At 42.4% G+C, this 12463-nt stretch overlaps 1 protein-coding gene and 1 long non-coding RNA gene across 2 annotated transcripts; one reads left to right on the forward strand and one right to left on the reverse strand.

Annotated features, from left to right (window-relative positions):
- Nucleotides 1–5602: 5602 nt before the first annotated feature.
- Nucleotides 5603–7945, reverse strand: LOC144241180 (uncharacterized). The gene is made up of 2 exons (XR_013337982.1): nucleotides 7742–7945; nucleotides 5603–6843 (listed from the first exon to the last, which is right to left on the reverse strand). It is a non-coding gene; the product is annotated as an uncharacterized LOC144241180 (long non-coding RNA).
- Nucleotides 7946–7947: 2 nt separating this feature from the next.
- On the forward strand, nucleotides 7948–12000 carry RSRP1 (arginine and serine rich protein 1; the record flags this gene model as incomplete). Its single annotated transcript, XM_077775526.1, has 4 exons — nucleotides 7948–8269; nucleotides 9326–9477; nucleotides 10734–10817; nucleotides 11549–12000. Coding segments are annotated over 4 exons (678 nt in total), but the record flags the coding sequence as incomplete, so codon positions are not given.
- Between the last annotated feature and the right edge of the window lie 463 nt (nucleotides 12001–12463).

Below are 12463 nucleotides of genomic sequence, written 5' to 3' on the forward strand. Positions count from 1 at the left end.
GAGCCCAATGCAGGGCTCAAACTGAGATCAAGACCTGAGTTGACATCAAGAGTTGGACACCTAACAGCCACTGCAGGTGACCCTCCTGTAGTATTAATCAAGATCTGTCCAGCAGAATGTCAAGGAAAAATAAAGCTTAAAATTCCTGTAGTAAATGAATTTGTCCTCATGACAAAGGATTTGGGAAGTTGTAGAAAGTGTTGTATTCAATAGCAAGGTGTGGGATAAAGCTTTTTGGTAGTACAGCTGTTTTAGGTATCTGTTTAAGGAGAGCATGTGTTAAAATTAAAAGCCTTCTGATTTTTATTCCCCAAATCCTGCAAGTATTTTCTTCTTTCTAATCCAATTAAGTAAAGCTATTTACTATCTCAGTGTGTCCATTTACTTTGGAAGGGCAGTTCAGTGTTTCTGACAAACTAGGACCCTGCTGCTTGAGAAGGAGATGTTCACATTCATGACTTCTCATAATCTGCCCCAATACTGCATCTCCAGTTTTATCTTCTCAAAATTTCCCACCACAAACTCTGTGCTCTAGCCAAGCTCCCTTACTTTCTCTCCAAATAATAAAACAGGCATTTCCATTTCTGAGATTTTGCTAAGACCTTTGTTCTTCTCTAGAATATTCCCTTATTTTCCCTCTGCCTTTCCTTCAAGACTTATTTGAGATTCTGTCTCATTTGTTTATTCAGTAAGCACTGAGTGCCTACTCTATGCAGTACACTGTCTGGAATGCTGGAGTTCAACAAAAACAAGCACGTCCTTATGTAATCTATGCTCAAGCAGGAAAATGATGCAAATGATGCAAAATGAATTAAAACTAATTATTACAATTGTGATAAATGCTAATAATAATGAGGCACCGGAAAAAAGAATAACCTATAACGGGGGCAATGAACTTGGTCAGAAAGGTTTTCTCTTCTACAGTGTTGTGACAACCTCTTGGGAAATTATAGGGCAATATATTAAATCACATAGACCCTTTATCCCAAAAGTGCATTCTTTTTCCTTATAATTAACATACAGTGTTCTCTTAGTTTCAGGTGTACAATATAATGATCCAGCAATTCTATACATTGAAGTACCAGCAATTCCACGTTTGAGACTTTATCATGTAACGGCAAAAGTGCCAGTTCTTAAATTGGCATGTGACTTTGATTCCTAGCAAAGGTTTAAAATCCTACCTAGCCAAGCTGCCCACAAGGAAGGCCAACTCTCCAAGCCAGCCTTGTGGATGGAGGAAAGGAAATGAAGGTAATCTAATGTGCCATAAAGTACTATTCAAGTGGGTGCACTGATCGTGAGGTGTATGAAACATTCCAGAGAAATCAGATTTAGGTCCAACGGATCTAGCACTTGAGAGCTTGCTATAAGATCCCGTTGGATGTCTCCCAGTAAAAACTTACCTATTGATGTGCTTTGATGAAATGGTTGTTGAAAATGGGGGCAATGGCCAGGGTGACTACCCCAAGAACATTTGTTTTATTGGCCAGACTGGTTGCTATGCGCTATCCTTTGTCTCTGGAAGGCAAAGCGCTGTAAAAGATCTTGTTCCACTGGTAAAGCATCACAGCTTCACTGCATTGTACCTTGAAGTAAAGGTCACTTGTTGATGGGTTGAAATAGAATAGTTCATCTTTACACAGAGCCAGACAAGTGCTGAGTCTCCTGTGACAGTCCCTGAGAGTGGTTGTTGAGCCAAGGTAGCAAAAATTGAGCATGGTCACGTAAAGGCTGTGAAAGGACTTGAGGGAGCAGGCATGCACCAGACTGCATGACATATAACCTTTGAAAAGGAAGTCCTTTACAGCATTGGTAGTGTAGCCTTGTGCAGTACTTTGTCTCTTCCCATTCTGGACCAGTTGACATTCTCTAGTTAATTTGCCTCCCATGATGTGCCATTATTGGAGTCAAATTCTTTGTGAAGGTCATGTAGCATAATCCACATATGGTTAATTATGGCTCCTCTGACATTCAGGGGAGTATGGCTTAGACAGCTTGTCTGATCGAGGAGCAGCACCCTGGTGAGCAAGGTGTGCACTGAAGACTTATACTGCTGTGTGGAGTGGAGTAATCCTCAAACTAGCGATATAGGTGGCCATTAGGCATGTAACACAAACATTATATTCTTAGGCAGAGGCACCCATCAGTGCTTATAACTGTAATAACACTGTTGCGGAAATCTGGTTTGGATCACTGGCGGAAGAACCAAGCAGCACTTGGAGATCTTTGAAGGGAGGAGGTTTATTTCACACCAGTGGGCTCAGAGGACATCGTCTCCAGAGGTCTGAGCCCAGCGCATCAGCAGAGGGAGTAATTTATAGCCTGTTACTTCTGCATTCCTCACTAATGCATGAGACAAGCAGGGTGGGAAGAAGATCCTGAAAGAGGAAGCCTTTGATCGGGGACAAGTATTTCCTTATCAGTCCTGCCGGCCATCTTATAACAGATTTTTCCCTATCCACACCAACAGTAATTGCACCTTTGCGGGTTACTGGGAAAGATATTGGCAGACGTACCTCCGGATCTGTTTCCTGGTCACTTGCTTTCCTGGCTTCTTTTTTTTTTTTTTTAATTTTTTTTTAACGTTTTTTTTATTTATTTCTAGGAGAGAGAGAGAGACAGCGTGAGCAGGGGAGGGTCAGAGAGAGAGGGAGTCACAGACTGAAACAGGCTCCAGGCTCTGAGCTGGCAGTCAGCACAGAGCCCGATGTGGGGCTCGAACCCACGAACTGCGAGATCATGACCTAAGCGAAAGTCGGACGCTTAACCGACTAAGCCACCCAGGCGCCCCATTTTCCTGGCTTCTTCAAAGCCAGATGACAGTACAGAATCCCTAACGCCTCTCTATGGTGGCTGCCACAGGGAAAGAGGCAACAGCTTCCGTGGCAAAGTTACAGATAACATCCTCATGAAGTATGTCTTCATGGCAGGAATCAGATGTTTTAAGCTTGCCTCTTAAATAGCATTATAAGCCTGCTATTTCCAGACCAGAGGTACCAACCCCAGAAATGGTCATCAGGAGGAGCTGTAGAAATAACAGCCTAGCTATTAGCGTGGCTAAGTAATTGAAGGCAGTGGAGGCATGAGCCCACATGGGTGATGATTGAACCAATGGCAGGAGTTCCTTGGGACATACAAGAAGACAGGACTGTCACCTCGGACTGGAGTTTATTGATCTTTGTATTATTGGTCTTGAATGCTGCACTGGTTGTTGGGAGCCATTTCCGAACTGATAAATTGAGAAAGAACTCCTTGTGAGGTTAAGGTAAGTTGCACAGATGCTTACCGTCAGATGGCGACTGATATGCACCCCCACCCAATTGTTTCTGCTTGAGTATCGACCCCCAAGTCACCTTGTTGATTGGTATTAGGAGTGACTCATTCTGGCCGTGATATGCTGATTGCACTGTGTGAAGGAACTTACTGTAGGAACTTCTTCTTTTGTGGTTATGGGAGCAACATTGTGTTCCTGAAAGACCTGTTTTTATTAATACCTCTCATTAAGCGATAAACAAGCTATTGACCCCTACTCACAAAGAACTAACTTTAGCCCTTATTATGCTAATGCCACCTCTGGGCTGTTCCCCATCCTTTTGCATATCAATGTTCTGGAAAGATTTTACTGATAAAAGAATTTATCATCAGAATGCTACTTCTGTGCCTTCCCCTAAACACTAAATCATAAAATAGAGTCTCAGACAGTGTGGAGAGGCCTGGCTGGTGCCTCTCTCATCCCTCTCTCGCCAACACTGTCCGTCCTTCGGGGTCCCCTGGACCTGCCGGAGCCGGACTCTGGCAACTGGTGACTGTAGGTAACATTCTACAGCAGCTCTAACAACAGAGATGTCTGATGTCAACTTGTCTGTGATGTAAGATCAATGGATGTGTCTTCTTCTTCTGTGTCACAATCACTCAGCGCTCTTTTTCCTCCTTGCAGCTCACTCTTTAGATGAGCTGCTTGGTTGAAAGCTCCTCTAATCCCGGCTGAGCTTATCCCTGAACTACCATGTCATGTGTCTTGGAGGTAACTGGGTGTTCATTGCAATCAGCTGCTCCAGGTTGTGTCCTGGACATGGCTCTGTTGACCTTGAAATCATGGAGTAGGAGCATTCAGAGGAGCTCTGCTACTGCTCACATTATCAGAATCCAACATTAGTTCCAAGGCGTAGTTTTCAGTGGTGGGAAAACTGGATACCACGTGACTGTTCATGAGTAAGCAATAAGGGATAAAAGATTAATTTCTGGTATTTCTAGACTCTGGAATATTATACAGCTAATATAAAAAATTAGATCTATATGATTTATCTTAAAGAATATTGGTTACAAAAGCAAGTTTTAAATACATTTGTTTATTGGGTGCCTGGGTGGCTCAGTTGGTTTGGCGTCCAACTTTGGCTCAGGTCATGATCTCACCGTTTGTAGGTTTGAACCCCATGTTGGACTCTGTGCTGACAGCTCGGAGCCTGGAGCCTGCTTTGGATTCTGTGTCTCTCCCTCTCTCTGATCCTTCCCCACTCTCATTCTCTCTCTCTCTCAAAAAATGAATGTTAAAAAATAAAAAAAAAATACGTTTGTTTAAAATGAGCCCATAGTCACAAAAATCCACATGCTTGTATATTTGAAAGAGCTTGGAGAAAGACGAAAGGGTGCTTGCTAACTGTTAACCTTGGTACCTCTAATTTATGGGCAAAATAATGGAGACCTCTTTTGGAAGATGCCATAGCTTTTACTTTGTATGTCTTTGGATTTTCTCATTTGTTACAAAATTAGCTGTCATTAAAATCATGAAAGGGGCACCTGGGTTTAGTCAGTTAAGCGTCCGACTTGGGCTCAGGTCATATCTCACGGTGTGACTTCGAGCCCTGCCTCGCGTCTGTGCTGACAGCTGAGAGCCTGGAGCCTGCTTGGGATTCTATGTTTCCCTCTCTCTCTGCCCCTCCTACTGGCACTCTGTCTCTCAAAAGTAAATAAACATTAAAAAATTTTTTAATTAATGAAAAAAATTTTAATTTTAGTAGGAGAAAGAGCCACTAAGTCCTTCTTAACCTACCCAACAGCATCTAATACAATAAACATTCTATAAATATTTGTGAAAGGAGACAGGAGGGGAGGAGGAACAGGTTTAAATGTTTGATAGAGATTAAAAAAAAAAAAAAAGGTAGCCATTAAACCAGTATGGCATGGTGAAGCATTACAGAAGCTCTAAATGAATAGTGGGAGGAAGGAAAAAGGAGAAATTTGATCAGGCTGGCAAAATAAAATGGGAACCAGTGAAAAAAAGAAAGCAAAGTAAATAAGATACACTAATGGAAGTGACAAGGTCAATACTGCAGTTACTCCATTAAATGTAAATGAGTTGAATTTACTATCAAGTGAAAAAAATCTTTCATATTGGGTGTAGAAACTCGGCTAGGTGTTGTATACCTGAAACAAACTGAACTTGGAACAAAAGGATTCTATTCACAATCTGCAATACCATTAAAATATTTCGGAATACACCTAGCAAGACAAGAACATGATGTGTATTAGAAAAGCTATAATATTTCCGTGGAAGTATTAGTTTTCTGTTGCTTCAGTAACAAATAACCACAGACTCAGGGGCTTAGATCAACCCAAATTTATTATCTTACAGTTCCGTAGGTGAGAAGTCTCAGCAGGCAAACGTCAAGATGTCAGCAGGGCTATGTTCCTTTTGGAGACCAGGGGAAAATCTCCAACACCTTGCTCATTGAGGTGTTGGCAGAATTCAATTCAATGAGATTGTGGGACTGAGATCTCTGTTACCTTGGTGATAGTCAGCTTGGAGCTGACCTCAGCTCCTAGAGGACTCTCAGGACCTTGGAGATAGCCCTCAACATTTCAGATGCAGCAATAGGGTGTGGCATCCTCAGGCTTTGAATCTTTCCTGTGATTGGACTGGGCCGACTTCCCCCAGCCCTGTAATTCAGGACAATGTTATCACCAGGTCCTTAATTTTATTCACATCTGCAAAATTCCTTTTGTAAGGTAACCAATTCACAAATTCTGAGAATTAGGGTATAGACATCTTTAGGGGCTATTCATCTGCCTACCACAGTGAAGGATATAAAATTTTAAAAATAAATGTATTAAAGTGTCACATTCTTGGATGGGAAGATGTGCTATTGTCAAGAGATGTCATTTCTGCCTGCATTACCCTGCAAATTCTCTGCAAGACGCTTTACGGATAACCGAAATTGGATTCTTAATCAAGTGAGGGGATAGATGCTCAGAGAAGACTGTATTGCTTAGAAAAATAAACACTGACATTCTTTGCAGACTTTAACTTAGGTAGACTACACATATTCTAGATACAAATATACCAATATCATGCTCAAGGGCAAGGTAATGTTTTCCATTGTGTTTCCAATATTCTTACTGTTAACATCCAGGATTTTTCTAGTCCCTTTATTTTAGGCACACATTTGACTAATATTTTGAACCATTTACAGAGACTCCTACCACCCTGTCCTTTTTAATAACCAAAAGCTTAAGACTCCATCATCTTATACATAAGGTTTCACAATATTTCCCCTAACACATCCTTTTTACACTCGTCAAATCTGAAACTCCTTTTATTTTTTCCATCCACTCACACAGCTTCATGACAACTTTCAGCAAAAGTTTCTGGCAGATGGGCAATGTCTTCTCAGTTTACTTGTGATGCCACTTAGAAAAGTGTTTCTAAACATTTCCTTAAGAACGATTTCCATTGTGATGCTGCCTTAGAGATGTGTATGATACTGTGGACAGCGAATGTCAAGGCAGATCGCATGGGTGGGTGCAGATTCTGTGATAAGGTTTTTATTCCCTCCATTTCTTTGCCTGTTTGGAAAGGCGGGGTGAAGATGAACAAGAAAAAAGTGAATTTGCATCTCCCTCAAAAGAAAGTAACGTTTGTAAAACTGCCACTCTTTTTGACTTGCAAAGAAGCTCATATAACGACTCTATTTACAGATGCGATTAGTTTACTCAATGAAAAGAGATTTCAAGGCAATTGTCATGCTTTATTAACCGTCAGTATATTTGGATGTATCCTATTTACAAATTCCTGGAAATAAAAGTCACCGTTGTTTAATCCCCAACACCCAGCCTCGGAACTGACTTCTCTGGTTTTAGGTCAACTGTGGGTGTCTCGCATTGTCTGTCTCCAACTTTCTCAAACTCTACTAGAGAAAAAATGGGTGCAAGCAACCTTCTTCTCTAAGCTATTACTGCATGGACAGAGATCCTGCGACGTCCGCTGAAGGGTGCTGTCCCGCAGCCTGGCGGACCCCCCCGCGGTCGCCCCCTCCAGCCTCCGGTCGCAGGTCAGAAAGGGGTCGCGACAAAAGGGTCCAGGGAGGTTCAGCCCGAGTCTGCAACTTCCCAGGAGGTGGAGGCAATGACCCTGACCTTGTCGGCACCGGTCAGGCATGCGGCCAGGAGACAGTTGCCCCACCGCGGGAAGATGCTTCCCTCTACGGCTTTCAATGGAGAGAACATAAAGCCCCTCACCAGCGGGCACAGGCTCTGGAGTACCCGGATGCAGCAGTTCCGCCTCCCGGGGCACGGCAACGCATGCGCATCCAAGACTTTGCACTAGTGGGCGGGGCGGGGTGCGGGAAGAGAGGAGGAAGGGCGGCGGTTGGGCAAGAGGGGAGCCGCACCCACCGCGCCAACGTCTCTGCGCATGCTCTGCGCGTCGGCTTCTGGTACTTTCGACGCGCCTGCGGGCACCTACCTCAGTTCGCGTCCGGAGGTCGGAGGTGGAGGTCGAGGGTCTGTTGTTCGAGAATAGTTTGGAAAAACCGCTCTCCTTCCTCAGCTTCGAAAGGAAGGCGTCCGCTGGTCCTTCCTTTTAGTCTTCGGTGAGGCGTCGGCGGCCTGTGGTGGTAAGTTTCCTGGTGACGGGGTCGGTTCCTGGGGCGCGGGGGGGGCAGAGAGGGGGGCCANCGCCTGTCCTCGGCGTCCGGGAGCCGGTCTTCTTCCCGAAGCTCTCGGTCCCGCTCCAGCGTCTCGAGCCGGGCGTCGTCGCGGGGTAGGAGTCGGAGCCGACCGCGGCGGGGGAGCAGGTCCCGGTCCCGGAGNCGCAGCCGGTCTCGCTCGCGGGGACGCTCGTATTACCGACGGGCCTACGCGCTGGCGCGGGGGCGGCGCCACTACGGCTTCGGCCGCACCTTGTACCCGGAGGATCGCCGCACTTGGAGGGGCCGGTCTAGGAGCCGGAGCCGTTCGCGGAGCCCCAGCCCTTTCCGTCTGAGCGAAAAGGGTGAGTCATCTGCCGGGAACTTGGCCTTCGCACCCTGCCGCGCGGCTGGCGGCCGCACGAGCGCACCCGGAACCGCGGTGGCTGTGTAGATTGGGTACTTCCATTGCTTCCGGTGCCTGTAATGATGGTTTCTTTGGGAGGAGTGAGGGAGGGACACATTAGCAGGTCAGTGGAGTGGTTAAAATCGCTCCCTTTGGCACCCGGTTTTCTTAATTTTTTAATGTTTACTTTTGAGAGAGCGTGTGCAGAGGAGGGGCAGAGAGAGAGGGAGGCACAGAATCCCAAGCAGGCTCCAGGCCCTGAGCTGTCCGCACAGAGCCCGACGCGGGGCTCGAACTCCGGAACTGCGAGATCATGACCGTGACCTGGGCCCAAGTCCGACTTAGACACCTAGCCGCCCCTGGCACCCAGTTTTGAAGGGAATGGTCTTTTCTCCTTGAGATTAGAAGTCCGCTGTGGTGTCCAGTACATCGAGATGGAGGAAATTCTTTTTCCTAGTGGCTCACCCTTAGTGAGGTTTTTTAGGTGTTACAGGTGACTCAGGAGTTTATCCGTTTTAAGCTTTTGTTACTATTGAGCGTTAAGAAGAGTTAAACAAAGCCGGATTTAGGCCCAGTACTTTAAAACAAATGATTTGTTTTGCTGTTGGATAGGATCACAGAAAAAGACATGGAAATGAAAACATGTAGATAGGAGTCTGAAAATGGATTTAAGTAATGTGTCTCTTATTGGCTCATTAGCTGTGACAATTGTGTTATCTATAAAGGGTACAAAGAACCTTGTTCAGGATATACAATTGAAGAGAAAGCAAAATTAAATTCAGGCCTTTGGTAAGGAAAACTGAAAACTAATTGTTGAGATTAGGACTTTTTTTTTTCTTTTCTCAGCAAAAAATGAGGTAGAGAATTTTGTTTTTGTGATCAGGGCTGTATTTTATGCACTAAAATAAAAGATTGAGACATCTTTTTATTCTAAACCACAGGTTTATTCTGGGATTCTGAGATCTACAAGGAAATGTAGTATAGGATTAACGAATGTCTTGTTTTGTTTTTGTAGATCGAATGGAGCTATTAGAAATAGCAAAAGCCAACGCAGCAAAAGCTTTAGGAACAGCCAACTTTGATCTACCAGCCAGTCTCCGAACTGTCCTTGCGTCTAAAGAAACAAACCGCGGAACAGCTGTACCAAACAGTGGAGCAAAGTCTGAGGTAAGTATTCTAGGCTTTACCCAGACAAGATCTTCAGAAAGCTACTGCTAGAGAAAGATCTAATGGGCCATTTTTACTTGTTTGACCTTAGACTGCTTCTTGGAAAGCCTGCATACAATTTGTTAAGATCAAAATAGCGGCTCTAGAGAAGGTCTTTCCATCATGAAAATGGGAGATTAGTGAACTTTATTTCCACGGGACCCAGTGCTACTTACTTTCATAATTGTAGGTGGTATTTTGGCAATTTCTGTGTAGCTGTCAAATTTTTCTATCCAGTTTTTGCACGGTATTTTTTATCTGTAGTTTATATTCGCAGCGTTATGTTCCCACAAGTTCTATATTCAACATACAGTATAGTTTATCTGCTTTATTTCTGTCTTATAGAAATCATGAATGTGGTCTCCAGACATTGATGAAGAGAATCTGTGGGTAATTGATAACATGGGCAAAAGCATCAGAGGTTTAACTAATTTGAAGTTTATGTTCACAGACTGAAAGTTTAGTTTTTTTGTTAGATCCATATGCATGCTAGAATCTGGGACAGGGACTATTTTGATGAGATACTGAAGACAGTTCTTTTTAAAGTAAACACTGTAATGGTGGGACGTCTGTCCCTTTCATAATATATGCAATATATTCCAGATGTTTTGAGAGATTACAGAAGAAGAGGCCTGCTTCACTTGCAGATAAGTTTATTACAATTCTCCAGAAATGTGCAGGATGTGCATTGGCAAATTGCACTGTGGTCTTAAGTTAATGGTATGAAATCCAAAGTATAAAATTCATCACTTTTGAGGCTTAAGGTAGTTAGGGGTTTGATAGAATCCTTTAACACAGGAAAATGTTCTCTAGATGAACTTTTCTAGCATTCAGACCCAGATGTGAGTTTGCTTAAGTATTTAGTAGCAAACAAGATCTTAGGTGAGTTGCTTTTTCAGATGACTAGGTGCTCAACTGGCAAATGCCTTAGTTTTTTGAAACTAGGTATTTTCTGGTATGACTTTACTTTCAGAGTTACTTGAATTTGCATCAGGGGAAATCTTAATACTGCTTTATGGGAAAAGTCTCTTAAGCTGATTATTAATCGATTTGTTACGAGGAAAGCTGGAGTACTACGTTTTGATGTTTAATGATTAGATCCAGCTCGATTTGTGTCTCTACAACTAAATTTATGTATAGTTGGGCTGCATTTTATATGGAATCGTAAACCAAGGGTATCGTTTTTTTAAAAAACATCCTTTCTCTTACATGTCTAGCTGTCGGAAAAACTAACAGAAGATGGAACTAAAAACCTCAATGAAAAGTCTGGCCAGCAAAAGAGCATAGCTTTTAGCTCTAATGTAAGTATATCTAGGCATTGACCACTGAAAAATTGGACTTAGGATATAATTATGTGGGCTCTTATTTTGTTGGAAGGCTTTTATTTTGTGGTAGTATTTTGGGATCTGCTCAGCCACGTTAGAAAGAACTTGTCATAATCTTTTGTAACGTTACAAATGGCGAACATAATGGCCTCTTCTGTATCTGATATTCACAGTTTTTTTTTGAGAGAGTGAGTGCTAATGTATGCCGGAGGGGTGGGGCAGAGAGAGAGAGAATCAAGCAGGTCCTTTGCATTGTCAGCACAGAGTCCAATGTAGGGCCCAAACCCACAAACTAAGATCATAAGCTGAAATCAAGAGTTGGATGCTTAACCAACTGAGCCACCAGGTACCCCAGTATTGACATTTTTGATATCAGTATTTACTTTTAAATATTCCTCTTATACTTGTTGAACAATTTAAAAAGCAAATCTCCGAAACCCCTGTAATCACAATATTTTAAAAGCCTGCTAAGAGCTTAAAAAAACAAAACTAAACTATTATAACACATCATTTTGTAATATACTTTGAATCAGTGTCTAATTTTCCCCAGTAATTTTTTGGCTTTATAGTTGGAATCGAGTGATGAATATGGGGTCTTTGCATTTTAATTTTTAAATGAAATTATTTAGTACATTTTGTAAAACACAAGTATTTTGGATACAACGTCTGTGTTTCCATAGCTGACTTAAGAATTCGTTCTCTTCCAGAATTCTGTAGCAAAGCCAATGCTTCAGAAATCAGCTAAAGCGACTGCTGAAGAGACCTCTACAGGATCTCCCAAAATAAATGAGAAGAAAAGTCCATATGGACTGTGGATACCTGTCTAAGGAAAGAAAACTATATAAGGTTGGCTGAAATGCACTTTATTGCAAGTTTCTGTTCCAAGCATTATTCCATCCCTGAAAGCCACTTAGGGGTCGTTGTTGCAATTACAATTGCAAAGTAATATGCAAATCTTTAATATTTAAATATTAACATTTGAAGTTTCTCTTGTAGATAAGAGATAACACACATGGACCAGAGGATTCGTACAGGTGGGAGTTTTGTACATACGCTTGTAAATATTTTGTATGATACCAATGTAATGTAAAAGCAAAATTTATAAGAGAAGCAGTAATGGAATTGTTTATATTTGCTAATAAAGTTTTTGGTTTTTTAATTGTGTCACTTGTTTTGTATGTGTATATTACATAAAGAGTCTTTATTTAAAGAAGCATTACATGTCTCTCCTTGAAAGCCTTGCTAATTCCAAATCCAAATCCTGGACTGACAGCATAGGGTTCACTGACCCTTACCTGGTGTTTGTGGGAAATGTTGAATCTGTCTTCACCCTATACGTGAATTTGAACCTGAATCTTAATATTCCCAGTTGATGTGGTTTTTCATTAAAATTAAAATTTCATTAAAATTAGGCCTAATATTTGTGGAATTCTGGCAATTGTTGTGCTGGACAAGTTAAACTGCAATCTTTAAGGGCAGGAAATTCAGCCAGAGAGGTAGAGGTGGAGATGGATCACTGAGCTCTAGAGTCTGTGAGTGTTAAGTTGTATTTCTTTATTCTGCTTTTCTAGTTAAAAAAGTTTTTAATACTGGTTTATTTTGAGAGAGCAAGCGGGGGCGGG

This window comes from Crocuta crocuta, unplaced genomic scaffold, assembly GCF_008692635.1.
Source record: "Crocuta crocuta isolate KB4526 unplaced genomic scaffold, BGI_CrCroc_1.0 scaffold127, whole genome shotgun sequence".
In the NCBI taxonomy this organism is placed as follows: Eukaryota; Metazoa; Chordata; class Mammalia; order Carnivora; family Hyaenidae; genus Crocuta; species Crocuta crocuta.